This window comes from Sorex araneus, chromosome 3 (genome assembly GCF_027595985.1).
Source record: "Sorex araneus isolate mSorAra2 chromosome 3, mSorAra2.pri, whole genome shotgun sequence".
Classification (NCBI taxonomy): Eukaryota; Metazoa; Chordata; class Mammalia; order Eulipotyphla; family Soricidae; genus Sorex; species Sorex araneus.
The window spans coordinates 174269990-174297860 of NC_073304.1; the positions used below are offsets into that span (position 1 = coordinate 174269990).

At 45.9% G+C, this 27871-nt stretch overlaps 2 protein-coding genes across 2 annotated transcripts; one reads left to right on the forward strand and one right to left on the reverse strand.

Annotated features, from left to right (window-relative positions):
• Positions 1–533: 533 nt before the first annotated feature.
• LOC101558142 (olfactory receptor 148-like) lies at positions 534–1466 on the reverse strand. Its single transcript, XM_004605116.2, has one exon. It carries the CDS (start codon positions 1464–1466, stop codon positions 534–536), a length of 933 nt encoding a protein of 310 aa, XP_004605173.2.
• Positions 1467–14074: 12608 nt separating this feature from the next.
• LOC101557328 (von Willebrand factor A domain-containing protein 5A-like) lies at positions 14075–27405 on the forward strand. Its single transcript, XM_055132186.1, has 17 exons — positions 14075–14163; positions 14244–14446; positions 14657–14879; positions 14956–15131; positions 15498–15612; positions 17337–17503; positions 17736–17824; positions 18213–18357; positions 18454–18533; positions 19211–19325; positions 19881–20045; positions 20218–20318; positions 20399–20652; positions 22331–22510; positions 23645–23775; positions 24388–24514; positions 26226–27405. Exons 1-17 carry the CDS (start codon positions 14121–14123, stop codon positions 26303–26305), a joined length of 2394 nt encoding a protein of 797 aa, XP_054988161.1. The 5' UTR covers positions 14075–14120; the 3' UTR covers positions 26306–27405.
• Positions 27406–27871: the final 466 nt, after the last annotated feature.

Consider the following 27871-nt stretch of genomic DNA (forward strand, 5'->3'; position numbering starts at 1 on the left):
TTGTTTTTTAATTTTTTACCCTTACAAAGCTTTTCATGATTAGACTTTAGCCATACAGTGTTCCAACACTCGTCTCTCCACGGGTGTATGTTTCCCAGCACCAGTGTCCCCAGTTTCCCTCCCACAGCGCCCCTCCCCCAGCCTGCCTCTATGGTCCCAGTTCCCAAGGAATACAGAACAACAAAAATATAAATCATCTTAGTCAAACAATAAAGAACTCTTTGGAGGAAGCATTTCATTTATTTATTTATTTTTATTTATTTTTTTGCTTTTTGGGTCACACCTGGTGATGCTCAGGGGTTACTCCTGGCTCTGCATTCAAGAACCACTCCTGGTGGTGCTCAGGGGACCATACGGGATGCTGGGAATCAAACCCAGGTTGGTCGTGTGCAAGGCAAATGCCCTACCTGCTGTGTGATATTGCTTCAGCCCCTGGAGGGAGTGTTTTAAATTATTTGCTAGTATATTAAGAGGACAGAATAAGATGATGATATTAGGGAGCAATTTCCAAAATCCATTGCAAAATCTAGAATTTATTCTTCAGAAGAAAGCATTACTCTCTGAAACACTCTTTTCAGTGATGTTTTCACTTCTTTGTTTCTTAAGGAATAGATGAGTGAGTTCAGCATGGGCGAAACGATATTAGTAAATATTTGAACTATGGCATCAACCAAGTGGTTGGGTGTGGGCTGCAGATAGATGATGATTATTGGTCCAAGGGCACAGAGGATGGCAGCGAGGTGGGCACTGCAGGTGGAGAAGGCTTTCTTCCTGCCCTCTGTGGACCGGATCCTCAAAATGGCAATCCCAATGCGCAGGTAGGAGAGGCAAATAGTGCACCAATACAGTAGAGCCAGAAAGCTGACGGCTATGGAACCTACTGTCTGGGCCTTCGAGGTGTCGTCACAAGCCAGCGGAAGGACAGCCGGGATGTCGCAGAAGAAGTAGTCCACCTGATTCGGGCCACAGTAGTTGAGTCTAAAAGTGAAGGAGGTCAGGATGGAGGCATGAACACAGCCCAGTGACCAGGCTCCTATAACCAAACCCACGCAGACTTCAGGTCTCATGATGAGTGTATACCTCAGGGGGTGGCAGATGGCCACAAAGCGGTCATAGGACATCATAGAATAAAGGCAGCCTTCAGTAGCTCCCAGGAAATGGTAGAAGAAGATCTGTGTGGCACAGCCCTTGTAAGAAATGGCCCGGCTCTGGCCAGAGAGATAGAACAGCATCTTGGGACAGGTCACTGTTGGCAATACTATATCAAAAATGGACAACAGTCCTAAGAAGAAGTACATGGGGGTGTGAAGGGCAGAGGAGGAAAGGATTGCTATGAGGATGAGTAAATTGCCGACCAGCGTGAAGAGGTAAATGAACAAGAAGAGGACAAAGAGCATAGTCTCCACTCCCTGGGTCTGAGGGATTCCCAGCAGGATGAACTCACTCAGCTCTGTGTGGTTCCTCATGTTCCTGTAGGGCTAGTCAGGGGAGAGACAAAACTTGTGAAAGCGTGAACGTGGAGGCCGAACATTGACAGACACAATATGACACGTTGACTATCCAATCAATACGTTCATATTGGTGGTGTCTGTGTAAACAAAAACAATGAGGCCATCTACCAAAGTTAATTACAGGTCCAGAGACTTGTAAGTACCTTCATTCTTAGATATCCCATTTGTTTTATGAATTTGGACCCCAAATGAAATTAAATATAGTGCTCCTATATTTGATATAGTGTCTACTGCATGGATTAAATTAAGGTCTGATAATTTATTCATCCAATTCAGTTCTGCTACCAATGATGTCACAGTTCCAACCTGGAAGCATGGTTATAGTTTCTTTAGAGTTTGTTTCCCTGACCGTGGATGTCAAAGATGTGATCCTCTGCTCTCTCCATCCCTCCATTCTACACTCAGGTTTATACACACACATCTAGAGAGATGGGTTGTTGAAGGTGTAATGATCCTTAGATATGGATTACATTTCAGTGGTTGTGTTTGGTAAATTTTTGCTGTGAGAATTTTATTAATGGCAATGTTCATCAAAATATTTACAGAAATATAATTGGATATGGTGATGAATTTCATTATTTAAAGGTGAATTTGTGCTATGTAGGTGGTCAGTTTTCATTGAATATAATATCTGCAGATATAGGTAGGGGACATTTAATATTTTTTGATAATTTTATTTTTGGATCATTAGTTCAATTAAATCTTTTAATTCTGTACCTTTGCTGTTTTTTGTTTTAAATAATAATATTTAGTGGCTGTAGAGATAGTACAAGTGGCAGGACATTTGATTTGCATGCATCTGGCCTGGGTTTAGTCCAGGGCACCCCAAATGGCTCTTCTGAGCATAGCTAAGAATGATCTCTGAGCACAGAGCCAGAAGTAAGCGCCAAGCACAGCCAGCTGTACTTCCAAAACAAAACAAAAGGTATATATAATTTTTTTAAGATATACCTTCTTAAATTCTAAGGATTAGCTCTAGGCACTGTTTTGCATCTGATCTCCCAAACTTACTCATTTTGCATTACTGTCTTTATACTCTTTCATTAGGAACGTCCATTCTCCCTCCCTAGACTAAGCAATGCCATTTTACTCCTGTGAGTTTGAAATTAGTTTTTCTCTGAAGGATTTCTATATACACTGAATGGTTTGACTTAAAATGCTCTGTGGTCTGCAGTGACCTTCTCTATTACAAGGCTGAATTGAAAGAATGTTGTGAATTGTCAAAAATAAATTTTTACTTAAAATTTTAATTTGCATGATTTTTTGAGATGCAAAGTATATGTACATTTCTATTTATGATCACCTGACTTCTAAATATATTCTGACCAATTTCAGATCTTCCTATTAGAAATAATGGAAGTTTTACCTTTAAAAATTAGTTGTTGCTGCAGCAATGGCATTAACTAGCCAATAAAAAATTCTGATGGAATGAATTTTGCTTCGATTAGAGTGCAAACTCCCTGGAAAAAAGCACAGAGATCAGTGATTGAATCTGTGGTGTTCACAGTGCCTGCCATTACCTGGCAAGTTAATACTGTTTCATAAAATAAGCAGTGTTCCATGAACAGACCTGTTATCAGGACCAGTTTATCTCCAGGCATTAGGAAAATTTAACACCCAGTAAATATATTCACTTGAATAGAAATTTAGGATTTTCTGAAAATATTCTAAAATTGCCTTATTTGGAAGCCTGCCTCATGAGCTGGGGGAGAAGGCATCTGGAATCAAAAAGGGATCACTAAGACAATGATCACTGGAGGGATTTCTCGGGATGGCAAATGTGTGGTGAAAATAAATAAAGGACCAAATATGACGGCCTCTCAGTATCTGTGTTGCAAACTATAGTGCCCAAAAGGAGAGAGAGAGTAATAGGGAAATTATCTTCTATAGAGTTAGTGGGAGTGGTGGGATGGAAATGGGGTATGCATAATGGGGACATTGATGTGGAAAATGTACACTTGTGGAGAGGGATGGGTGTTTGATCATTGTATGACTGAAACTCAAACATGAACAACTCAAACATTTGTAAGTGTACCTCATGGTGATGCAAAACATAATCTATTGTCAGAAAAAGAATGCCTCAGAAAGTGATGATTATAGTGAACCTATTTTCAGCTTGAATTTCCATGCCTCATGAAAGGCACTTAACTGTTCCTTCAGAGGTAGAGTAAATAATTCCTGAACTAGGAGTGGCAAGATAAATTTTGACCATTGTGTAATTTCTGGGAATGAATCACTTGTACTTGAAGTGAAGGAAATTAAGGATGGAGAATGGGCCCCCTTTCCTCTGCTGTGTAGAAGAATATTCATAATTAATAGAAAATGCACCAGATAATCCCCTCATGGTTACCCTCCATATCTCAATGGCTGCTCCTCTCAGACATGAGTATAAAATGAGGCCCCCATAGCCATACCAGCAAGCTCCACACCAGGCTGTTTTCACTCGGGGCGCCACAGAGTGGGGCAGGTGAGAACCCTCCCTACCCCAAGGAACCCAGCCCCGGCAGCCGACCTCTAATACCCAACGGCCGCCACACTCCAAGCTGTTTTTGGACACATTATAAGACACTTTCCTACTCATTTTCCATAATTACCACACCATATTTTACAGTAGGCAACAAATCATATACCTCTCAGAGAGCCTGGCAAGATACCTAGAGTATCCTGCCCACCTGAGCAGAGCCTGGCAAGCTACCCGTGGGTATTCGATATGCCAAAACCAGTAACAACAGGTCTCACAATGGAGACGTTACTGGTGCCCGCTCGAGCACATCGATGAGCAACGGGGTGACATTAACAGTGACAGAGTCTGGGTATCTCTTGGGATTCATGTTGGAACATAACTAGTTTTCATATTTTCACCAGGTTCTTTAATCTGCTTTCAGGGTTTCTGGGACTCAAACTGGAGACTCAGTTTGTGTGAGCGTGATGAGAAACGGACATGGCTGAGTGCCCACGGTCTGCATTAGCGTCTCTCTCCTGGGCATCCTCGTGGGCTCAGCACAGATTCAGTCAGACTCAGGGGAGAGGGTACTGTGGGGTAACTTTCTTATCAGTCAGTTTGATTTTGAGTGTAGACCCCTGATTTCTCATTTTGTGACTTTGCTATCTTTCATTTTCTGTTTTTTTTTTTTTAGAAGGGACAGTAATGTATTAGAAGGGTTATTGAGTAGATTTGACTGGAAAATGCAGAGAGAGCACTTAAAAGATGACATTTGTCATCTTGCAGGTACCACCAACTGCTATTTGTTCTTTTGGGCACGGTTAGAAGACCCTGTTAACCTCTGACAATAGTAGCAGGAGAGTCATGAATAGGAAATCCTTACAGTATCTGGGGCCTGGGGAGAGTGTTTGTAAATCCCCTTGTGCAACCATGAGCATCTCTTCTGGGTTATGCTAATCACCGAAAATGCCTTGTTATGGAGGAATCAGAACCACAGCTTCACTAACTGTCTTGCACCCCACACCCTGCATGCTAGCCTGAAGCCCTCTGAACCATCCCAGGTGCTGTAAAATGTTAGCCCGCTTAGGGTTCTGTCAAGGGGACACCAGGGGAATACCAGTCACTTTTCTGTTACTGTTGCAGTATAGGTCTCATTTCTCCTTGATTTAAAAAGTGAAAGCAAGGAGATAGAAGAAATTTATCATGAAAAAAGCAGAAATTCAGATGATTTTTGTCCTTGTTTTAACAAACATGCCTCTTATCCTTTCTAACATTTTAATATTACTATTTAGATCCCTTACCATGTTGGCAGCCAGCTCCTTAGTCATCAGACATCATGAAGCCTGAAATGAGAATTAAAGTAATAATGAATGTGTAATAGTAGGGTAATAAGGCAATAAAGTAATAATAGAATTTATATTACTAATAAGATTTTTTATTTCTATTAGAAAAATGTGTCTCTGAATCAAGGTTCAACTCAATCCTGCCATATAATTTGTCAAGCAGTTACCATAAGATTATCACAGTAGATATCTTAAATCTACTGGTGGTCATGAGAAAAGGGAACAAGAGAAGTAAATGTGGCTTCAAACCAGACTTTGAGAAATATTCCATTTTTGGAAAGTAGCAGGGACATTAGCCATTGAAGATGAAATTAGCAATCTTCAGAGAATAGGAAGGGACCAGAAGAATGAATTTCATAGCTTTGTATACTAAGGTCATGTTTTCAATGAAGTAGAAGTAAATCTTCACCCTCCGGGGTCAGGGATATAACGAACTCATTTTGTGTTGGTTCCTGTTTGTGTGTGTATACATGTTGCTAGGAGGAAACGCAGGGTGTCAGGTGCCCTAGTCAGGTGTTCTGACCCCACCCCACATTCCTACTGCCCAGTGTAAGTTTGAATAAAACTTAGCTCTCCGGTGCCTAGACAGAAACAGATACAAAATAGTAGCTCAGAATACAAATATAAATGAATGAATTTTTATGTGATTTGAACTCAGCAGACCTTCATTCGTTGCATAAAAAGCATATGGAATGGCCTAGTTTCCACGGTCCTGGCACCTTAGACTCGATTGGAGGGAAAAGTATAAGTTGAGAAAGAGAGCGATGCTCTGAGCACTCACGTGGCCCACGGGCTCTTGACTGGCCCCTGGAAGGCAAAGCAGCATTTCCCCTCCTTTGACCCGAAGATTCTCTGTGGTTCATCTTCAGCTCCTGGGGGCCCAGGGAACTTGACTTGGGTTTGAGAACCCAGACGCCAGCTGTCTTCTTTTTCAGTCAAAAAACTCAGTAAAAGGATGCTGTTCATCTGATGTCTGTCTTCTCACCTGGCATGATTTGTCAGCATTAAATCTTTTATCTCTGCTTTTTTCAGGATTTTAAATGATCTCATCATCTCTCTAAGGCTTTTCCTTGATTAATCCCAGGATGCCTGGAGCAGGTGCTTTTGGGTATAGGGAACAATCAAGTGTTGGCTGTTCAGGGATCTCAGGGATGGCATAGTAGTACACAGTACTCTGGAGAGTCAGCGGAACGTACTGGGAATCTCTGAAGTTCAGTCCTGCCAATCAGCCTGTTTTTGCCATGGGACATAAACCTTAGGCCCATTTATTTTCTCTCCCATGTTCAGGGTGGCTGTTACCTGCCATCTTTCAACTGTCAAACTCTCTCCTACCCTCACATTGTGTGGAAGAAACTGTAGCCTTATTGAGAGGGCCACCCCTGAGGACAGGAAGGTTCTGCTCTGAAGTTCTGTCTTCCTCATTGGCTCCGTTGGCCTCTAGCATCTCCATGGTCTTGTATGGATTAATGTTATAGTTCGTGAATGGAAATATGTACACAGGAAACCATAACTTAACAATATTAAATCATAGTAGCACTATAGCACTATAGCACTGTCATCCTATTGTTCATCAATTTGCTGGAGCGGGCACCAGTAATGTCTCCATTGTGAGACTTGTTACAGTTTTTGGCATATTGAATATGCCATGGGTAGCTTGCCAGGCTCTGCCTTGCAGGCAGTATACTCTCGGTAGCTTGCTGGGCTCTCTGAGAGGGAGGGAGGAATTGAACCCGGGTCGACTGTGTGCAAGGTAAATGCCTGCTCTGCTATAATAATTAATAACTTTTAAGTAAAGAAAAAAATAAATGGCACTTTAATTGTATTACAGAGAAAATGTGAAATTTGGGGCTGGAGTGATAGCACAGCGGGTAGGGCATTTGCCTTGCATGCGGTCGACCCGGGTTCAAATCCCAGCATCCCATATGGTCCCCTGAGCACCGCCAGGGGTGATTCCTGAGTGCATGAGCCAGGAGTGACCCCTGTGCATTTCTGGGTGTGACCCAAAAAGGAAAAATAAAGTGAAATTTTATGAGATAGTGTTTATAAATTCCCTGACATTTTCTGTTATGGAATTTATTATTTTTTGAAGGTGGAGGGAGTACACATTTATCATGTATCCTTTATTTATTTATTTAATTTTTTTTATTGAATCACCATGTGGAAAGTTACAGAGCTTTCAGGCTTAAGTCTCAGTTATATAATGCTTAACACCCATCCCTTCACCAGTGCATATATTCCACCACCAGGAACCCCAGTATACCTCTCCCCCATCCCCACCCTCACTCCCCACCTGTGTAGCTGATAGATTTCACTTTACTTTGATTACATTCAGTATTTCAACAAAAAACTCACTATTATTGTTTGGAGTTTCCCCCCCAAATTCAGACCAGAATGAAAAGGAAGCAATTGATAATTTGTTTTCCGTTGCTGACAATTAAGAGATATGAGGTTTTGGATTTCTGTATTTTAGTAAGTAAGTCCAGGGAAATTTCTGCCAGAAATTGCATCACTGCAAGCTTGCACCTCCCTTTTGTGGTGCTCATAAAATGGTGGTCGCCATGCCGTGCCCGGAAAGGAAAAGCCAAGAGAGAAAAACCCTTCCCCTCCTGGTGCGACATAGGGCCGTGGCTCAGTTTACAGTCTAGAGACATTTCTGCAAGAAGCTGCTGGTGTCCAAAGTAGTTTAGCTGGCCTCTGGGATCATGCTCGTGCAGCAGCGGAAAGGCCGCACATGTGCGGCCTTTGCACTATATCTCGGCAGAGGGCGGGGCCGGTACCACCCCTGTCCTGGGATCACCCGCGCGTCCCATCCCGTTGCTACAGGCTCATACCTCCTTTTTGTGCTCATAAAATGATGGTCGCCATACGTGCCCGGAAAAAAAAAAAGCCAAGAGAGAAAAACACTTTCCCTCCTGGTGCGACATACCTTGTATCTTTTAAAAGACACTGTTTTCAGAAGTCATTATTCCTCCTCCATTACTCTGATATTCTTTACAGTTTTAAAATGAGTTAGTGGCTTTTGTTTAGTAGCTTTGCTCTTGGGGGTTGTTCATTGTTTGTTTTAACTGTTAATTATAGGGGAATTTCTGATAATGATGGTGTGAGAATAAAATATCATTGAAAAGTTAATAAAATACCATTAAATTTTTCTTAATAATAGCCAATTGCATGTTAAGTCTAAATGACACAATTTTCCACATTGTGCGTACCCAGCCTCATCAGTTATGAGGAGGAAGAACGGGGGGTCCGCTTGTGAGAGATGATGTAATGTGTAATTTTGCCAAAGTTCTACAAGGAGTATACAAACTCACAAATATAGATTATATCAGTTCATCCAAAAAGGGCACATCAGAGAAAGTGGTCATAGGCCATCACTGAGTAGAGGCAGCCTCTGTAGATCTCAGGAAGTGGCAGAAGAAGAGCTGGTAGAAGAACAGCCTTTGTAAGAAACAGCCCGGCTCTGGCCAGAGAGATAGAGCAGCATCCTGGGACAGGTCACTGAAGGAAGAACATGTCGAATATAGGCAGAAGTCCCAGGAAGAGTACATGGGGGTGGGGGAGGAAAGGATTGCTATGAGGATGAGTAAATTGCCGACCAGGGTGAAGAGGTAAATGAACAAGAAGAGGACACATGCACAGTCTCACTCCCTGGGTCTGAGGATTCCCAGCAGGATGAACTCACTCAGCTCCGTGTGGTCCTTTATATTCCTGCAGGGCTAGTGTGGGGAGAGACAAAATTCATGAAAGCGTGAACATGGTGGCTGAACATTGACTGACACAATATGACAAATGCTGTCTCACACCTCATATTATGTCTGTCAATATGAGGCACTCCCATTTCTTTGTGTTTATCTTCAGCCTCTGCTTCCCCTATCTGTTAATCACTGTCAATCATTTATTGTTTAAATATGTAATCATAATGCAATGAAGAACTCAGACTTCGACTAGGCGTTTCAGTTTTCATCATCATCATCATCCCGTTGATCGCTGATTTTTTCTAGTGGTCTAAGTAACATCTCCATTTGCCCTAATCCTGAGATTTTTGAAGCCTCTCTACTCATCCTTCCCAATGGTGCCACATTGGAGGCTCTTTCAGGGTCAGGGGAATGAGATCCATCATTGTTGCTGGTTTTTGCATATAAATACGCCATGGGAAGCTTGCCAGGCTCCCCCATGCCGGCAGGAAAGTCTCTGTAGCTTGCCAGGTTCTCTGAGAGGGTAAACTAGGCTATAAGATGTTGCATGGTCGCTTTGCACAAAATAAAGAAAATCCATCCCTTAAAAGAATAGCACAGGCCACTCTGGAGTGAAGTTCTGTGCAATAAAGTTTAAGTAAAGACATATAAAGTCTTCACATCTCAATGTATGTGTGTGTGCGTGCGTGTGTGTGTGTGTGTGTGTGTGTGTGTGTGTGCGCGCGTGTTTTCCTTTTTGGGTCACACCCAGCGATGCTCAGGGGTTACTCCTGGCTCTTCACTCAGGAATTACTCCTGGCAGTGCTGGGGGACCATATGAGATGCTGGGAACTGAACCTGGGTCGGCCGTGTACAAGGCAAACGCCCTACCTGCTGTTCTAACACTCCAGGCCTCAATGTGTTTTTTTCATTTTAAATATGACCTCAAACAAAATAAATGTCTCCATGATTCAATATGGGATAGGTAAAAGAGCAAAATTATTCAGTATATGAATATAGTTAATGTTCACAACCAGTTTTATGCAACAATACTCTAAAATACACAAATCTGGAAGCCTTGTCACAGCATGACTATGATGAAAAATAGTCCAATATTCCACATATCTGCCAGAGTTTGTGCAAACCCTACTCTGATGAGAAGAATAGGTTACAATTCACTGGTGTTGCAATTCACTGCAATTCATTGGCATTTCTATAGGCGTCTGCTTCTGTCCTATTGTTTGGAATATTTCTTTATTTTTGGTCATTTTTAATGCAAAAGTGAAGGTTTGAGAGAGTACAGGAGAGTACAGGGGCTAAAATGCTTGCTTTGTATGTGATTTGATCCCCTCACTATATATATATATATGTATATGTATATATATATATATATATATATATATATATATATATATGGCTGGAGCGATAGCACCACGGGTAGGGCGTTTGCCTTTCATGTGGCCAACCCTGGTTCCAGTCCTCTGCCCCTCTCGGACATCTCGGCAAGCTACCAAAAGTATCTCACCCACATAGAAGAGCCTGGTAAGCTACCCATGGCATATTTGATACGCCAAAAAACAGTAACAGAAAGTCTCACAATGGACAGTTACTGACTGGTGCCCGCTCAAGCAAATCGATGAGCAACAGGATGACAATGATAGTGACAGATATAATTTACTGAGCACTGGCAGAGATGATCCCTGAATACAGAGCCAGGAATAAGCTGGAATAACACTGTGGCTCTGACCTAAACTCACATCCTCCCAACCCCCACCATAAAAGAGAGAGAGAGAGAGAGAGAGAGAGAGAGAGCGAGAGAGAGAGAGAGAGAGAGAGAGAGAGAGAGAGAGAGAGAGAGAGAGAGAGAGAGAGAGAGAGAGAGAGAAAAGACCAGTTCCATCTTTGAGAACAACCCAGGGAAATGAGTATGTTTAATATCCCCATTTTATAGGGAAGTCCAGAGATGCAGAGAGCGTGGGAGGCTGCAGTGGGCCCATGGCTGAGACTCCAGCCCAGCTGGCTCTTCACACATCCCACCCCCTTCTCCCTAAACAGATTCTCAACAGCAGTGATCTTTTGGAAGCCTCAGCTTTCATAGATCACTTTGAAATAAGGCATGTAGGAAATGCAGTTTCCTTTACCACTTCACCCAGGAAGGGAGCTCACGTTTCTGGGTCCAGGTGAAGTGCCATCAGGCACCCTGTCTTGTGTGACTACAGACTTGGCCTCTGTGCCAATGCCTCATCCTTTCTTCCTTGCTATGGGGACAGCTTGGATAAATGACTCCAAGCAGAGAAGAGGACTTGAGATTGCAGCTATTCCCCACATGGTTCCCTGATGACAGCACAAAGTATTATTAGCAGGGACCCAGGACACAGCAAGCCTCTCTTGCACAAGAAGCTAGTTTTTGATGTTATTGTTTCTAATGTTTTGGCATTTTCTCTGTGGGTCGGGGAATGTGTAGGGCTCCTTCTCTTTTCCTGTTTGGGCTCTGATTTTTCCTTGGCCGAGGCGGGGCAAAGGCAGGACAGTGAACATTCTAGCTCTGGAGAGTTCTGGCTCACCCAGCGAAAGTGAAAGTATAATAGCTTCAGAATTTCTCACAGATCCCTTGTTCACAGAGTCGCTACTTTAGAGTTGGTCCCTAGAAGAGGGTGGGGTATTCCCAGAACTCCTGGCCTCCCTTGTTTTCTCTTGGCTGTGGCAGAGCTGGTGGCTGCAGGAGAAGGTAGGTGAACTTGTAGCCTCCCTTGTCCAGTTCCCTGCTTTCTCCAGGCTGGATGGTTGGGTTTGTTGACCCCATCCCCAGCTGTGCTCAAATCTGCAGTTCCACTTCAGTACCAAGGCCCAGAAGGATAGGCTATTTGGGTGCGACAGTGCTCAGGATGCCCGGGACACTTCCTCCAGGGTGGCACCCAGGGCTGCTCTGGGGGGACCATGTGATGCCAGGAATTAAACCCTGGTCAGATACATGACTAGCATGCACGAACAATTGTACTATCCTTCGTACCTCTCTTATTTTCACTGCAAGTTCCAGGGCAGGGATTTGGGTGCTGTTGAACGTTCACTCAGCTGGAGATTCCTACAAGCATGGCAGTTAGGGCATCTTGTAAGATGGAAGAGGAACCCCGCCATGGCCTAGTCATCTCTCTGTCCCCCTTCCTATTTTCACCTGCAAAATAAATGCTTCTCTTTCTCTTTCCCTCCCTCTCTCCCTCTCTCTCTTTAGCAGGTCCTCGCCCACAGCATTCAAGATCACTCTAAGGCTTGGGGGACCATATGTAGTTCCAGAGATAAAATTCAGGGCTGCCACAGGCAGAACAAGTGCCTGACCTGGAACTCAGACCCCTCCTTTCTCGGTCTCTGTCGGGAGATGACGCTTCAAGCACCACCAGCCCTGTTGGGTGAAGCCCCTAAATCCTTCTAGAGAGAAAGACCAGGGTCTGCCCCGCCCGCTTCCATTACAGTCACTCCTTGAGGGTTCCACCTGTTTCTCCAGAGCTCCAGTGTCCCACCGCGCCCACACAGTCTCCCTCTTGGGGTCCCTCTTTTCCTGGGCTTCTGCACGGCTCCTCCTGCTCCCCTCAAGTGGCGGAGCCTTGCAGTGGCTTTCTGGGAGTTCCCAAGAAGCTACTGAACAGCCACTTCACTGGGGATTTTTTCCAGCTGAGTGAGATTCGAAGCTTGAAATGTGGTTGCAAGTCTGGGCCATTTTGTGGTTTTATTTTTATTTTTTATTTTCGATGATATAAGATCAGCAGCTGCCTGGTACTTTAAGTTCAACTCATAGATGGCTGGCTGCCTGCTAGGTTGTACGTGTGGGGGTATCACCCCAGTGAGGCATGCAGAGGAGGGCCCTGATGTGGGCTTGCAATCAGGGAGCTGGAGACCCCACCCGGGGCCCTTGTCCGCTGGAGGCCAGCCCAGTGAGGGGCCCAACAGTCCCGCTGCTCTGTGCTCCTAGCTGATGCCGATGTGATCCTGGCACTCGATGGCCGCCCACGTCTAATGCCAGCCTCTCCCTCAGCCCCTGCCGCCCTCTGCTGTGTCTCACCATGAGCCTTTTGGTCAGCTCAGTTTTATTTGTTTATTTTTTAATGAATCAGCAGGCTGGAGCGATAGCACCAGGCTGGAGCAACAGCACAGCGGGTAGGGCGTTAGCCTTGCATTCCTCTGCCCCTCTCGGAGAGCCCAGCAGGCTACCGAGAGTATCTTGCCTGCAAGGTAGAGCCTGGTTAGCGGCCTGTGGCCTATTCAATATGCCATAAACAGTAACAACAGGTTTCACAATGGAGATGTTACTGGTGCCTGCTCGAGCAAATCGATGAGCAATGGGATGATAGTGACAGTGACAGTGACAGTGACAAGGAATCACCATATGATAGAGTTACAGACCTACAAACTTTCATGATTATGTTTCAGTCATACATAATTGAGTATCTGTCCCCCCACCACTGCCCGTTCTCCACCACCAATGTTCCCAATATCCCTCCCACCATCCCATCCCTTCCCACCCCCGGACTCTGTGTCAGGCACATTCTCTTTCCCTTTCTCCTTTTGGGTGTTGTGGTTTGCAATGCAGGTAGTAAGTGGCCATCATGTTTGGTCTATAGCCTCCTTTCAGCACACATCTCCCATCCTGAGATGCCCTCCAAGCATCATTCACTTAGTGGTCAGCTCAGTTTTTACCCAGTGCACAGAAGAAAAAACACAGACAGAAAAAAAGTTCCTTTTGCTGGTGCAGATTTGAGGGGTGTGGCTGTAAGAAATGGCATTTCTTGGGGACTGAAGAGGTCAGACAGGGGTTAGCGCATGTCTGGCATGTGGCCATTTCTACTAAGATTCCTGGCATCAGAAGTCATCCTCCGAACATCCTGGCTACAGATCCCTCCCCCCGCCCAAGTGCCTAATGTGCCCGCAGCATCCTAGGACCCTTGCATTGAACTGTGGCTCATTTGAGAAGTGCTGCTGCAACCTGGGCCCTTCTGAGTGCCCCATAGAGCCCCCTGCCCCCAGAGCACTTCTGGTGGTATGGGGAAGCATTGGGCAGACACCACTATGGGCTGAGGTCGGGGTGCTGAACCAAGACGTTCCTATGTCCCCAGTTGCTTCTGGTGCTCATCTGCTGTTCCACGTAACCTGACTCACCATGAATTGTCCCTGTGGCCTCCTCACCCTGAAGCAGGAACCAGGTAAGCCTGACCCCTGCTTCTCACTGGCCCCTGTGACAAGGGGCCTTTCATGACATCAGCTGCGCCCCATCTCTCCCCAGTACCACTGAAGAGCATCGCTGTGAGCGTGTCCATCCTGGAGTTTGTGGCCGATGTGGCCGCCACGCTGAACTATGAGAATGAGGAGACAGTTCCGGTGGAGGCCTTCTTCGTGTTCCCCATGGACGAGAAATCCGCCGTCTATTCCTTTGAGGCCCTGGTGGATGGAAGGACAATCGTGGCAGAGCTGCGCGACAAGGAGAAGGTGCTGGGAATCAGTGCACCTGTCCCCTCTCTTGCCCCCTCGAGGAACATTCTAGTGGGGCTCAAACAAACACCGCTGCCTGGGTCATGCTGGGGGCACGCGCTCCTCCCACAGAGCTCCTTCTAACTGCTGCGAGGTGCTCAGCATGGCTGTTGAGGGGGAGGGAGTGGTGCTTGCCTGTGATGCTCCCTGTCCTCCCCTGACCCACAGGCCCACAGCGAGTATGAGGACGCCCTGAGCCAGGGTCACCAGGCCTTCCTCCTGGAAGAGGATGCGCTCTCGGGGGATATTTTCTGCTGCAGCGTGGGCAACCTGCCCCCGGGCTCACGCGCAGCCCTCACGCTCAAGTACGTGCGGGAGCTGGCCTTGGAGGCCGATGGGGCCCTGCGCTACGTGCTCCCGGCTGTCCTGAACCCACGCTACCAGCTGTCAGGTGAGGGGCCTGCTCCAGGTGGTGGGGGTGCCATGGACGCGGGGAGGGTTGACGGGACCATGGCCACTGTTGGCAGGCTCGCCGGACAACAGCCTTCTCAGCATGCAGTGCCCCAAAGCCCCCGAGGGGTCTCCGCCCTACACGCTCAGCCTGGCTGCCTCCATCCGCTCCCAGCACACCATCGACAGGATCCAGTCTAACTGCTCTTTAAGTGCCACCAAGTACCTTGGGAATGACAGGACTTCTGCTGAGGTAGGTCGGGGTGGGCTCGCTTGTGGCCAGCGCTGGATTTTGCCAGTCCTGGGTCCTGACCCAGACCCTCGGACTTTTCTAGATGTTTCCTATTTTTTTTTGTTGTTGTTGTTGTTTTGTTTTTTGGGTCACACCCAGTGATGCTCAGGGGTTACTGACTCTGCCCTCAGAAATCACTCCTGGCAGTGCTTAGGGGACCCTATGGGATGCTGGGGACTGAACTCATGTTATCCATGGGCCACCTCCCTAGAAGTTTCTTCCAACCCCTTATTAACAAGGGGAAGAAGCTCCTTGTCCTCAGCACCCACCACTGCCCTAAGTGATCAGAGAGGGTCCTATGTGACCTTTGTTCCTCTCCCGCCTCAGGTTTCCCTGGCTGATGGTCACAAGTTTGACCGAGATGTGGAACTACTGGTTTACTACAGGGAGGTGCATACCCCCAGTGTGACTGTGGAGATGGGAGATCCCACCGCCAAACCTGGTATTTCCTTCCTTTGGGGAACTCTCTCCCCTGTAACCAATCATACCTCTTACGTTACAATCATACCCAGCATATTTTATATGTGATAAAGCTATTTACAAACATGTGACAAAGATCAATTTTGACAAACAAAAAGGAATGTGTGACATTGTCACAGAATTATCCGAGGTTCGCTCCTTTGCCCTGTGGGGCATTGTCACGCTAGTGATCTGCTTGATGTAAACATAACTTGTTTATATGTGTCAAAATAATGACTTGTTTGCATTTTCTTTGGAGAATCTTACATATAAAACAAAATCTAAGTAAAATATGCACTGAGGATTTTTTTTGCCATTTTATTTATTTTTATTTTTATTTTTTTAAATTTTATATTGAGTCACCATGTGCAAAGTTACAAAGTTTTCAGGTTTAAAGCTCAGTTATACAATGCTCGAATACCCATCCCTTCACCAGTGCTCATATTCCACCACCAAGAATCCCAGTATAGCTCCACCCCGCCCCCTCACACCCCAAACCCCCCCACACCCCTAGCCCCCCCACCCTAAGCCCCCCCACCCGCCTGTGTAACTAATAAATTTCACTTTACTTTCACTTTGATTTTTTTTGCCATTTTAATATCAAAGATTAATGAGCAACCAAACTCTCACAGCATTCATATTGACTCATAATCTTTTATCAATGATGAATCAATACGACTCATAATTTTTAATGATACTGCCACTAAATTAAGGTACATTGACAAACTAAATTAAATGAGGGAGGGGGCTTTCAAAGAAAGTTAAGAGAAAAATTTGTACAATTTTTTGAATTAATTTTATTAAAACCATTGTTATTTACAAGGTTGTTCATCATATAGTTGTTTAGTGTTCCAACCCCAACAGTATGGCATCCCTCCACCAATATCCCTAGTTTCCCTCCCAATTTCAACCTGCTCCTATAGCACATAACAGATTTACTTTATATTACTTATCCCAACAAAACTGAAGAATTGACAAATTAAATGATTAGAAAAATAAGTCAGTAAGGGCCATTTGGTGATTACTATGTGATTTTGATCTATATACATAAGTTAAAACAATTTAATACAATATAAAGAAATGTCAATTCTCACATATAGACATTTTCAACTTTGGAAACTAAAGTATATTACATTAAGTTTTATTTTGTACTTGGATCTCACTATGGCAATAATCATGTCTCACCTGTCATTAATAACACTTTTAAATCAATTCTGTTCATATAGTTTTGAGTTAACAAGGAACAGGTAAGGCCTATATATGTAAATTCTCTCCCTTACACTGTGTAAACACTGGTTTACTAAATTGTTTGTGATGATTGATTAAAGGCATTCTGTATAAATTGGACAAATTTAAGTTCAAGTATATTCAACTATATCAACTGTAAATTCCAACTTCTTTTTCTTGTGTAATGTGTTTTCCTCATTTTCTCAGCTGCTAGGAAAGTTACCTGTACTTATGATGCTTTTGTTCTGCACGTGCCCATTGTCCTGTCCTTGTGTCTTTCCTTTTTGTCTGTTCCTCTTTTCTGCCTCCTATTTCTATCAATCTTCTCAAACCACCTGTCCACAGATAGAACATATGCTCAGGCGGTGTTTTCAGATGCGTTTCTTAGCTCTCTGTGGAACAAATGACAATTTACTCTGGGTGGCCTTCAGGGGTCTTGAGTTCCTTTGTGTCTTATGGTGCCCCTCTGCTTTCCTGTAGATTCTCTGATGGGAGCTCCATCTGCAATGGTGAGTTTCTACCCAGATATCCCAGAGACTCAGACCTCAAAAGCCTGTGGAGAATTTGTCTTCCTCATGGACCGTTCAGGGAGCATGGATTGCCGTATGAATAAGGATTCACCTCAGACACGCATTGAGGCAGCCAAGGTAAAGCAATTTCTTTCTTCTTCACATGCTCAAGGAAGAATAAATCTCAGGGGCCAGATTGGGGTCTGTGGCCTCCCCACTGGCTACAGCATATACAACCACTCTGAAGCTTTGTATCACAGTCTGGTCACCAGAGGTGGTGAAGGCTGGCCCTCAGGAATGGCATTTTGAGCAGCAGACATTTCTGAAAAGACCTCGCTCTACCTGTTGCCCCCATGTTCTCTTCCTTTAGGAAACACTGATCTTGCTGCTAAAGAGTTTGCCCTTGGGGTGTTACTTCAATATCCATGGATTTGGATCTTCCTATGAGGCATTCTTTCAGTAAGCCACAACATGTCTGCAAAAGAGACTTTGAAGGGACCTGGAGAGATAGTACAGTGGGGAAGGCGCTTGCCTTGTATGTGGCGAGCCAGCCAGGAATAAGTGAAGAGAGCAGGGTAGAAGTGGCCCAAAAGCAAAGAGAGAGAGAGAGAGAGAGAGAGAGAGAGAGAGAGAGAGAGAGAGAGAGAGAGAGAGAGAGAGAGAGAGAGAGAGAGAGAGAGAGAGAGAGAGAGAGAGAAAGAGAGAGAGAGAGAGAGAGAGAGGAGAGAGAGAGGAGAGGATTGATTGTCAGGGCCTACTCCAGAACTGGCTGGGATTTCAGGAACAGGTGTTCAGGGGCAGGCATCTGAAGTCAGGGACAGACTGATCTGACAGGTGTTTTCCTCAGGAACAGTGTAGAGTACACACAAGAGACCATGAAAGAAGCCCTGAAGAGAGTGGAGCTTTTGAAAGCCGACCTGGGGGGCACGGAGATCCTGAGCCCACTCGAGATTATTTACCGAGCCCCTTCTGTCCCAGGCCACCCTCTCCAGGTAAAGGGTGGAGAAGTACACAGTTGATACCCCCATCCCTGAACTTCCTTAGCACCAGAAGACTGATGAGCCTTTGTCTTTTTTTCTCCCCTACAGCTTTTTGTCTTCACAGATGGAGAAGTTACTGACACATCCAGGGTCATTGAGGAAGTCAGAAAAAACAGCTCAAAGCACAGGTAAGAAGAGAAGGTGGCTTCTCCGTAAGACCAGCCACAAACACACGACCCAGTCACCACCCCATGCTCCCCTGAATTCACTAGGGAACCAGTAAACGATACAACTGAAAAAAAAAAACAAAAACAAGAAACCCTAAAAATGCTGATGAAAATAAAATGTACCGTAAAGTCACAGCAGTCAGAAGTCTCAGCTGCATGAGTGGTCAGCCCTCCCTCAGCTCCTAGCAGGTGTGTGGGCCCACACAGGTTTCTTTCGTCCTCAATTCTCTGTGAAATGAAGCAGGAGCCTAACTTTCAGGGCTTCTATGAAGGCAATAAGAGACACAGGAAAAACATTCTGAGAGAGAGTGGTTGCTTGTTCAGGGGTTCCGTTAGGCCTAAAGTCTGGAAAGTCAAACACCTTTAGGTATTTATTTATTTATTTTGTTTGGCCTTTTGGGTCACACCTGTGATGCTCAGGGGTTACTCCTGGCTCTGCACTCAGGAATCACTCTTGGAGGTGCTCAGGGGGCCATATGGGATGTCGGGGACCAAACCCGGGTCGGCCGCATCCAAAGCAAATGCCCTACCTGTTGTGCGATTGCTCTGGCCCCTCCTTTAGGTATTCTCAAACATGCTGTGGTTCTATCACCTCCCCCTAGGACCCATCTCTGACCACTGAGCTTTGCCTACTGCAGGTGTTTCTCATTCGGCATTGGTGAAGGCGCCTCCACCAGCCTCATAAAAGGCATCGCCCGGGCATCTGGTGGCGCTGCAGAGTTCATCACGGGCAAAGACAGAATGCAGTCCAAGGTAGGGGCTGTGTGTGTTCTCAGCCAGGGTTCCCCCTGAGGTCCCATAACTCTGTGGGAACACTCCTCTCCCTACACAGGGTCCACATGTGTCTAGGGCCTAGGGAAATGGCAGCGACACTCAGCACTGGGCTGTCCAGACAAGAGGTTTGGAGCTTTCTTTGAATAACTCCTTTTATGGCCCATTTGCATGAGAAGAAATCCTTTAAATTGAGAGCATCTGGGCACAGCTTGGCTTTGGGGTAAAACTCACTCAAGGGAAGACCTAGGGAGACTGGAGGAGGCATCTCCTGTCTGACTTCCCACCTCTGTATTATTTCCCAAGGTTCTAATCCAGAGGGTGGGGGCTGCAGTCAGAGATAAAGGCCGAGGAACCAGTCTAATCTGCGCTGGGGCATCCTTTCCTCCTGCTCTCAGACCTGTGGCTTTAGCTTCTGTGCCTGTAAAGCCATAGTGATGAGGACGGTGTCTCACTTGCTGCAGGGTTCCAGTGCAGAAAAAAGGCACAGGGATAAACTGGCTTTATCTTCTCTGCTGCTTCTCTTTTTCCCACCAGGCTCTGAGGTCCCTGAAATGTGCTCTGCAGCCTGCTGTCGAGGGGGTCTCTCTGAGCTGGGATCTGCCCTCCGGACTGTCTGCTCAGCTGCTTTCCCCACCAGAGACGTCTGTCTATCAGGGCCAGCGGTTAATCATCTATGCCCAATTGTTGGGGACTATGCCAGTGAGTTTCCAGGCCAGGGGGGTGGGGGTGTCTCACTTTTCAGGAAGTGGTAACCCTTGCTTCCCGGCTCACCCACTCAGGCCTGGTCCTTGATTTCTCCTCACAAGTGTTCGTGCATGGGGCTGGGCAGCTGCTTTGATTCTAACGCCATTCCCCCTCTTCTCTCTTGTAGCCCGCGGAGGTGATGGGCAAGGTTTGCTTCAAGTACACATTCCAAGGCAAGAGTGTGGAGAATAAGGTGACATTTCCTCTACAAAGCCAGCTGGACCCCAAGTGAGAACACCCCTTTCCTCCCCTCTCTCGTCTGTGCCCCCATCTCTGTCCTCGATTCTATAGCCATGTTTTCCTCTCAGCTTCACTGTCCACCGCCTGGCTGCCAAGGCCTTCATCCAGGCCAAGGACACAGGCCGCTGGAGGATGAACGAGGCAGACGTGAAAACCATCATCCAAGCCAGCCTGGAGTGTGGAGTCATGAGCTCCCACACTGCTTTCATCGCCATCGACAAGGCCCTCAACCAGCCAGTTCAGGGATCTCTGGCTCAAAGGAACATCCCAACACCAATGTTCTTTAGTTGCCCCACCCCACAAGCAGTATGCTTTTTAGCTGGTGAGTTTGATCCCACACAGACTCAGATGGACTCGGGGTCCAGGATGGCATATCATTTTATGGGAGAGCTTGTGAAAGGTTCTCTATGGCATTGCCCCTTCTCTGCCTTGCAGCTAGGATTTCTGGCTGGTTCAAAAGCCTAGTACAAAAGTATAAAAATGTAATACAAAGTTCTATACAGCATGAAGCAGAAAGCACACACACACACACATATAATTAGCCACTGAGTTGTCCTGTAGCATAAATTTAAAGCCGAGCATTCTGGTGGCGGACGGTAGAAAATGTGTGCTGACCACCAGGATGGCACCAGGACAGGTCCCTGGGGACTCATATCAAGTGAGAAATTCCCTGGGCAGGATCCTGAGGCTGAGAGACGTTAGTTCTAGCAAGGAGAGGTTAGATGGGGCACATAATGGTACCAATTTGAGTTTAAAAGTATGTGGTGTGTGTGTGTGTGTGTGTGTGTGTGTGTGTGAGGGTGGGGGAAAGCAGAGCAATAGTACAGTGGGTAGGGCGCTTGATTTGCATGTTGCAAACCCAGGCATACCCTCCCACCCTCAATATTGGAGCTTAAATGCTCCTATCAAGCTCCTACCTCTGAAAATGGTCATGTCATTAATAATCATAATAATGTTTTTTTAAAAGGCCCTAGCTAATCTAATCGAACCATTTGGCTCAGATCAAGAAGAAATCTCTAGTCCCACTGTCAATGACTGGGGGAAATCTGAAAAGGGGCAGGCACGGCACGCTTGCTCACCTGGAGATGAGGCTGCCGTTGTGTGTCTTGGCTCTGTAGACTGTTAATAGGAATGTCCACACAGAGGGCTCAGACTGCTGGTGACCAGATGGAGGCTGCTGAGGAAGAGAGGGTGAGGTCCAGGCCCGGGTCTGCTTATGAGACTTAGGACAGCCTCCCCACCTCCCAGCCCCTATCCAACGAAAAACTTGAAATGAATTCTTAATGGAGGGGTAAGTTTTTGCGATTCTCACAGTCTGAGTGACTGAGTCAGATGTGAAAATGGCAGCAGGGACTCTGAGGCAGAACCAGATGAGCAGCTGTGGGCCCAGGCCCTCACGGGGTCTCATGATTTCAGCCGCTCTATAGGGCAGTTTGGGGTGAGAATGGAGCCAAGCTTTGGCTCACATAACTCACGCTTGGGCTTTGGCTGGGTGGATGAGAGGGAAAGGAATCTAGCAATGTGAATCTGAGGGGTAAAGTCAAGAGCAAAGCAGAAAGGCCATGTGCTCCGAGGTAGCACATCTCTGAATTAGACAACTGAAGAACCAGACTTTGTGTTCACGAGGGGATTTGGGTTGGCGCAGGTGATCTGCCTGAGCTTCAAATCCTCTTTTTATGCCATACCTCGTGATGAGAGAGGTCTCAGCTTCATGGCCACACACAGCATTCTGCCATGGGACACAGTTGTTGGTGACAGAAGATTTAGTTTGAAATTAAGAGAAACTGCTGAAAGAAGTTTTCCATCATGAGTCACAGATTCCAGAGAGCACTGTGGAATGAGCTCCACTGTGCTCAGGGTGGTAGAAAAGGCATGGAGGCTGCCATAGATGGAGACTGTGCATTTTGGATGGGCGGGTTCTAACCCATCAAATACCAATGGACCATCAATGGGAGCAGCTTTCCAGGGACTTTTCTCATCAATGTCTGCCCTTCACACAGGACTTGAACCAACGCTTTCTGATCAATTTGGTGAGAATTTTTTGATGAACTTTGCTGCTACGGGGAGGAAAAATTCTAGCTTTTTATACGAGGATGAAGAAGCTCCAATGAACTGGCTTGGTCGGCTTGGTCGTAGGTCTTCCCCAGAAGATGACCTGTTGGAAGAACAAGATGAAGAAGGTGAGTCTCACAAGCTCTCCCTGTCCTCTCAGCCCAGACAGGCCCTTGACAATGCCCTTCGGAGAGCCTGGTCACTTAAGCCACCACTCTGCACCCTCTGAATGGGCTCACCGATGTGGTGGATGCCTTCATGCCACCCTTTGGACAGGGCCAGTTTAGGTCCTGTACATCCCTCTCAGAACCAGTCTTTGTCATCCCCAATTACAAAGTGGCGATTCCTATGGATGATGACATTTTGAATAACAGCTGAGCTTTAAATTAAGGCAGTTGAGGGCCAGGTGTTGACTTGGACCCAGGCTGAGCCGTGTTCGAGCCCAACACCCTAGCCCCAGCGGGTGTGGCCCCAAAACAAATAGATAAATGTTTACTTCAGAGCAGTCTCTTTCCCGTGAAAATAGAAGTGTTCTTATCCTCTTGAATTTTCTTGCCTACTGATTTTTATGTCACTACATAATCCCATTTGATATTGAGATGGAAGTTTCTATGAAAATATAAGCAATTTTCTTTCTTATCTTTTTGTGGCACAGACTACGTGGAGGGCTTTCTTTGAATCTACTTTCCTTGGAAAGTTTTTTGGTTTTTTTTCATTTGTCTTGGGGGTCACACCCTGCTCTGCTCAGGGGTTATTCCTGGCTCTGCACATAGCATTTACTCCGGGCAGTGCTCAGAGGCCCATGTGATGCTGGACACTGAACTCAGACTAGCCATCTGCAAAGGAGGCACCCTCCCTGCTGTCTCTCCAGCCCCTCATTGGATGTCCTGAAATTTGAGACTCTATTTCTCTAGAAAGTTAAGGTACCAGAAACCCTGACTGCACTGGGTGGGATCCCCCAAAGCATTGTACTGTGGGTTCCCTGAAAACCACGCACAACAGGAGGCTTCTAGAGTCCCAGTGAGGTACTCTCTGTGGAAGGGCTGAAATGAGGCCCTAGTTGACAGGCTGGCCTGGGTGTGTTCTGCCAGAAATGGTCATTGTTGCCACAATGTCGTGTTAGCTTTCCTTTGGCGCCCGATGGAGAGAGCACAGCTTACAGTGTTGGCGCCAACATGCAGTGCCCACTTGAGCCAATCTGGTGCCAGCCAGGTCGAAGGCCAGGACTCCTCCTTCTCACCCTGCTCTCTTCCTCCCCACAGAGCCTGAGACTGATCAGCTCCTGGAGTTGATTATGCTCCAGAAGGCCAATGGCTCCTGGGAGCTAGATGACCAACTGGCCGCTATCCTCGGAGTGAGTCTGCCGGACATGCAGACAGCACTGACTGTTAAGGTAAGATTCTGAAGAGGGGGAGGTGGAGTGATTGTGATTTTGAGATAGTGGAGTCAGAAATGAGAACCGGGGTGAGTCACAACCTACTTGTGGAAGGAGAGCATCCGAGACTAGGGTCTAAATTTCTGCAAAGTATGGGATGGAGCGATAGCACAGCTGGTTTAGCACTTGTCTTGCACATGCCGATTCAATCCCTGGCATCCCCTATAGTCTCTAAGCACCGCCAAGAGTGATTTCTGACTGCAAAGCCAGGATTAATAAATTTCTGCAAAGTAGAGGCTAATGGGGATTTCTGGGGAAATTAGAGCAAAAAGAACAAGCTACAAGTGGTAAGGTAGAAGCCAATGATTTAAGGGTGATGGTCCAGAAGAAGGGGGTAGAATACTTTTACTCCCCCCCCCCCCAATCACTTCAGATAGAATTAATTTTACGGAACAGTTACCTGGTACTAAGCACTGAACGTACAAAGAGCAGAGAGTTGCTGCCCTGAGGTTGAGGCTCAGGCCTGGCATTGTGGTGCCCCTGTGGTAAAGTGACTAGAAAATCCCATGTGGCAGTTTGGAGGGAGTCACCAAGGACCAAGAGTTCCAGCAAAGTCTGTTTGCCATGCAGGACGTGGAGCCTTCCTGCTGGGCCACAATCCTGGCAGTGACCTGGCTGAACACGAATGGTCAGGGCCGGAAGTGTGAGTGGGAGCTTCTGGAAAGGAAGGCGGTGGCCTGGATTCACAGCCACTCAGGTAGGAGCACTGTCCTGAGACTCCTGCTGCTTGGTGAGAAGAGGGGGTGGGAGGTGTTGGATATCCCTAAGTGCTTTAGGTTTTATCCGTGAATTGCCCCTTTCTTTCTCCCAGAGAAGCTTACCATGTCCTTGCTAACATCCTTAATTTAGTCAAAGTCTATCTTCAACTTCCCCTTTGTGTTGGATATTAACCCTAAGTGCTCTAGGCTTTATCAGTGAATTGTCCCCTTTCTTCCTCCTATAGAAATGTAACATACCCTTGCTAGCATCCTTAATTTAGTTAAAGTTTATTTGTAACATTTCCCTTGTATTTTATATCTCACTGGCACATTTCCCCATGTCAATCTTGATTGCTTGTAAAACAAAACTTTCTGGTAATTCTGAACTTGTATTGATACGCTTTGTATTTGAAGTGCTATATATTTGTACTTGCCTTCAGTTTCCCCTATAGCCTTTGTATACATTACCATAGAGCAATGTTCTTTGATTAAACACAGAAAGACCATTAGTGCTATGCTCCTAATATTTGGGTGTTGATTGACTCTGAAATATATCTGCTCCTGGGCATAATTACTTGGTCATAACTACTTAACTCAGGCTTCAGTTTCTGTACTTCCTAACAGCCCGAAGGGGTGGTCCCGCTGTGAGACTGGGATGGTCCTGGGGTGAGTGGCAAGACTACCCGGCAGTGAAATGGGACATTCTAGAAGGCATAAATGCATGGTTTTCATGCAAACTATTACAACTTTAGAGACAGGACAACCCCCCCCCCCCACACACACACACTCCTCCCTGGGAAGGACTAGCTGAACTGGCTTGAGGACTTAGTCTGGGATTTACGGTAAAAGCCTTGCTTGCTCTCAGAGCCCAGGCAACCAAGTGTTAAAAGCCTTGTTTGCTCTCAGCCCAGAGGATTAATATTGGGATCTTTGTCTCTTACTGTGTTTACCCAAACAACTGAAAGTATTGATAACTTATACAATTAGAGGGAAACATAAAAGCAATGTAGTTGTCTCTGGGAGACAGGTCTACTTGAGTTGATCTCCCTAAAAGAATTTCCTCTGCCAAATGCTTATCTATGTAAATGACCAACCACACCTGTGCTTACCTCAACCCCCCCTTCAGATGTTCTATAAGTATGCCAGTAACTCTACATTAAATGGGCCATTCTCACCATCAGATGGTGGTCCCCAGCCTCCCCAACTCCCCATCTCTTTGTGTCTCTGTTGGGGAGCCCTGGGGAGGTGGGGAGGTGGAAAGGCATCTCAGGGCCACTGAAAGAACACACATGTCCAGCAGCAGCAGAGCCCCCGAGGATAATTTTTTGTGTTTACACAGGGGGGCACATCTGTTCTCCCCATCTCAGTGTCAGCCGTGCCATGGAAGGGTTCTGTCTGCAGAGCAGCCCACTATGGAACCACAGCTGAGCATTGTGGGGACTAGAGAAGCCAGGGATGACAAGGGAGGTTTAATGGAGATGGAGAGTAGAGCGGTTGTTCCCATTATTATTTAAGAAGAATCTCAACTTTTTTTTTTTTTTTTAATTTTGGGCCCCTCTTGTTGGTTTTCAGGGGTCATTCCTGGTGGGCCTTAGTGGACCATAGGGTGTGAGGGATTGATCCTGGGTTGGCCACATACGAAGAGAGTGCCCTACCCACTGTACTATCCTTCTGGCCCCCAGAGGCTCAAATCTTGTTTTCTTAACACAGGCTCTGTCTTGCAAACACTTGTGGAAGCTGCCGCTGCTTTCCTGAAGTCATCGGTGGATGTGGCTGTCTTTGCCCTCTGAGCACACTGGGCAAGACCCCGTCCACTTCAGCGTGTCTTCATGCCTGACATCTACCTAGCCTGTCTCTTGTCATCAAAGTGCTGCCCCATACTGCCTCGCTCCTGGTTCCCTCCAGAGAAAATCCTCCTGTCCCCAGCAGGAACCCTCTGCCAAATGTTAGTGGGTGGAAGTTCTGGAACAGATACAAGGAAGTCCAATTAGATAGCTATTTGCAACAAAATTGTGCAAGTGCTAGGAAGAGTAATTAGCAAAGAAAAAGCCATCAAAGGAATCCAAATTGCAAAGGAAATAGAGAACTACTGCTATTTACCAGGGAATGACAGTAACCGACAGTATTCTAGAAAACCCTAAAGACACCACAAAATATCACTTCAAGTGTCAAGGTAAAAAAAGTTACATTTCTATAGGCAAACAATGTGATAGAAGAAAGAAAATAATCATCCTTTTTCATCACACTAAAACATGAAATACCTGGCAATAAAACCTAACAAAAAAGGTGAAAGACCTGTACATTGAAAACTGTATGATGCCACTAAAAGAAAATGAAGACCTATAGAAATAGAAGATGATCTATATTTGTGGGTCAGAAGAATAAGCATTAAATTTATTATCTGAAACCTTCCAGAATTGTATGTCCTTCTCTCCAGGAAGGGAGCTTAACATGACATCCACCAAAACCATGCCTCCAACCCCTGCATAAGGCTATTTCATTTGGGGTGCCCCAGAGGGGGGAGTGAGACCCCTCCCCATGCCAGGGACCCAGCTCCTGTAGCCAAAAACCTCCAGAACCCAACCACCACCATACTCACGGCCACTCTCCACAAGCTCAAGAGTGAACCCTACCCATACTCCAAGATTACCGCACCACATTGACAGAGTTAAAAGTAGGAGGCAACCAATTTTAGAGTGAATTGTTTTTTTACAGATAAATATATATACACACATATATATATTTGCATACATATATATACAAACACACACGGCTCAACCTTTAACATGTTAGTGATCTCTTATTAGAAGGACTTAAAGGCCCCCAGGTGAAATACAACAATCTTTGCACTCTTTTCTCCACTGATACGTTTTTGTAGCATTTTAGTGGTTTTTCACAACAAACAATACAAAATATTTATTTCTGTTCTGCTCTGGGGCAGGGGTTGGGGTACAGGATGGAAACATCTGAAATATGGTGGTGGGAAGGTGTCATGGTGATGGGATTGGTGTTTGAATATTAAATGTAATCAAATATTGTGAACTACTTTATGAATTAAAAAATAATTTAAAAATGCCACTTAGAATTTACTGAGCTGTTTAGTGCTAGTTGAGCCTTCTGTGTTATTGTTTTCACTCGCTGATCTAAGTGGACATCTATGGTGGTGGGTAGTGGGTGGTGGCCGATGATGAGATTATCTGGCACCAGCCTGAGGTGGCTTATGGGCATGACTACTGAGATGCTGGAGACAGGGGGAAATGGGTGGTGGATCCCCATTCCTGGTCCCGTTGAACCCAGACTTCTCAGTCACAAAGTCATGCAAACCAATCCTCAGTGACTTTAATAACACTATTGTG

Excerpts from the sequence above, each read along its gene's own strand:
- LOC101558142 (XM_004605116.2), bottom strand. The coding sequence starts at position 1,466 with ATGAGGAACCACACAGAGCTGAGTGAGTTCATCCTGCTGGGAATCCCT.
- LOC101557328 (XM_055132186.1), top strand. The coding sequence starts at position 14,121 with ATGAATTGTCCCTGTGGCCTCCTCACCCTGAAGCAGGAACCAG. Across the intron at positions 15,613-17,336 it reads AGATCCCACCGCCAAACCTG|ATTCTCTGATGGGAGCTCCA; the intron begins GTATTTCCTTCC and ends GCTTTCCTGTAG. Across the intron at positions 19,326-19,880 it reads AAGACAGAATGCAGTCCAAG|GCTCTGAGGTCCCTGAAATG; the intron begins GTAGGGGCTGTG and ends TTTTCCCACCAG.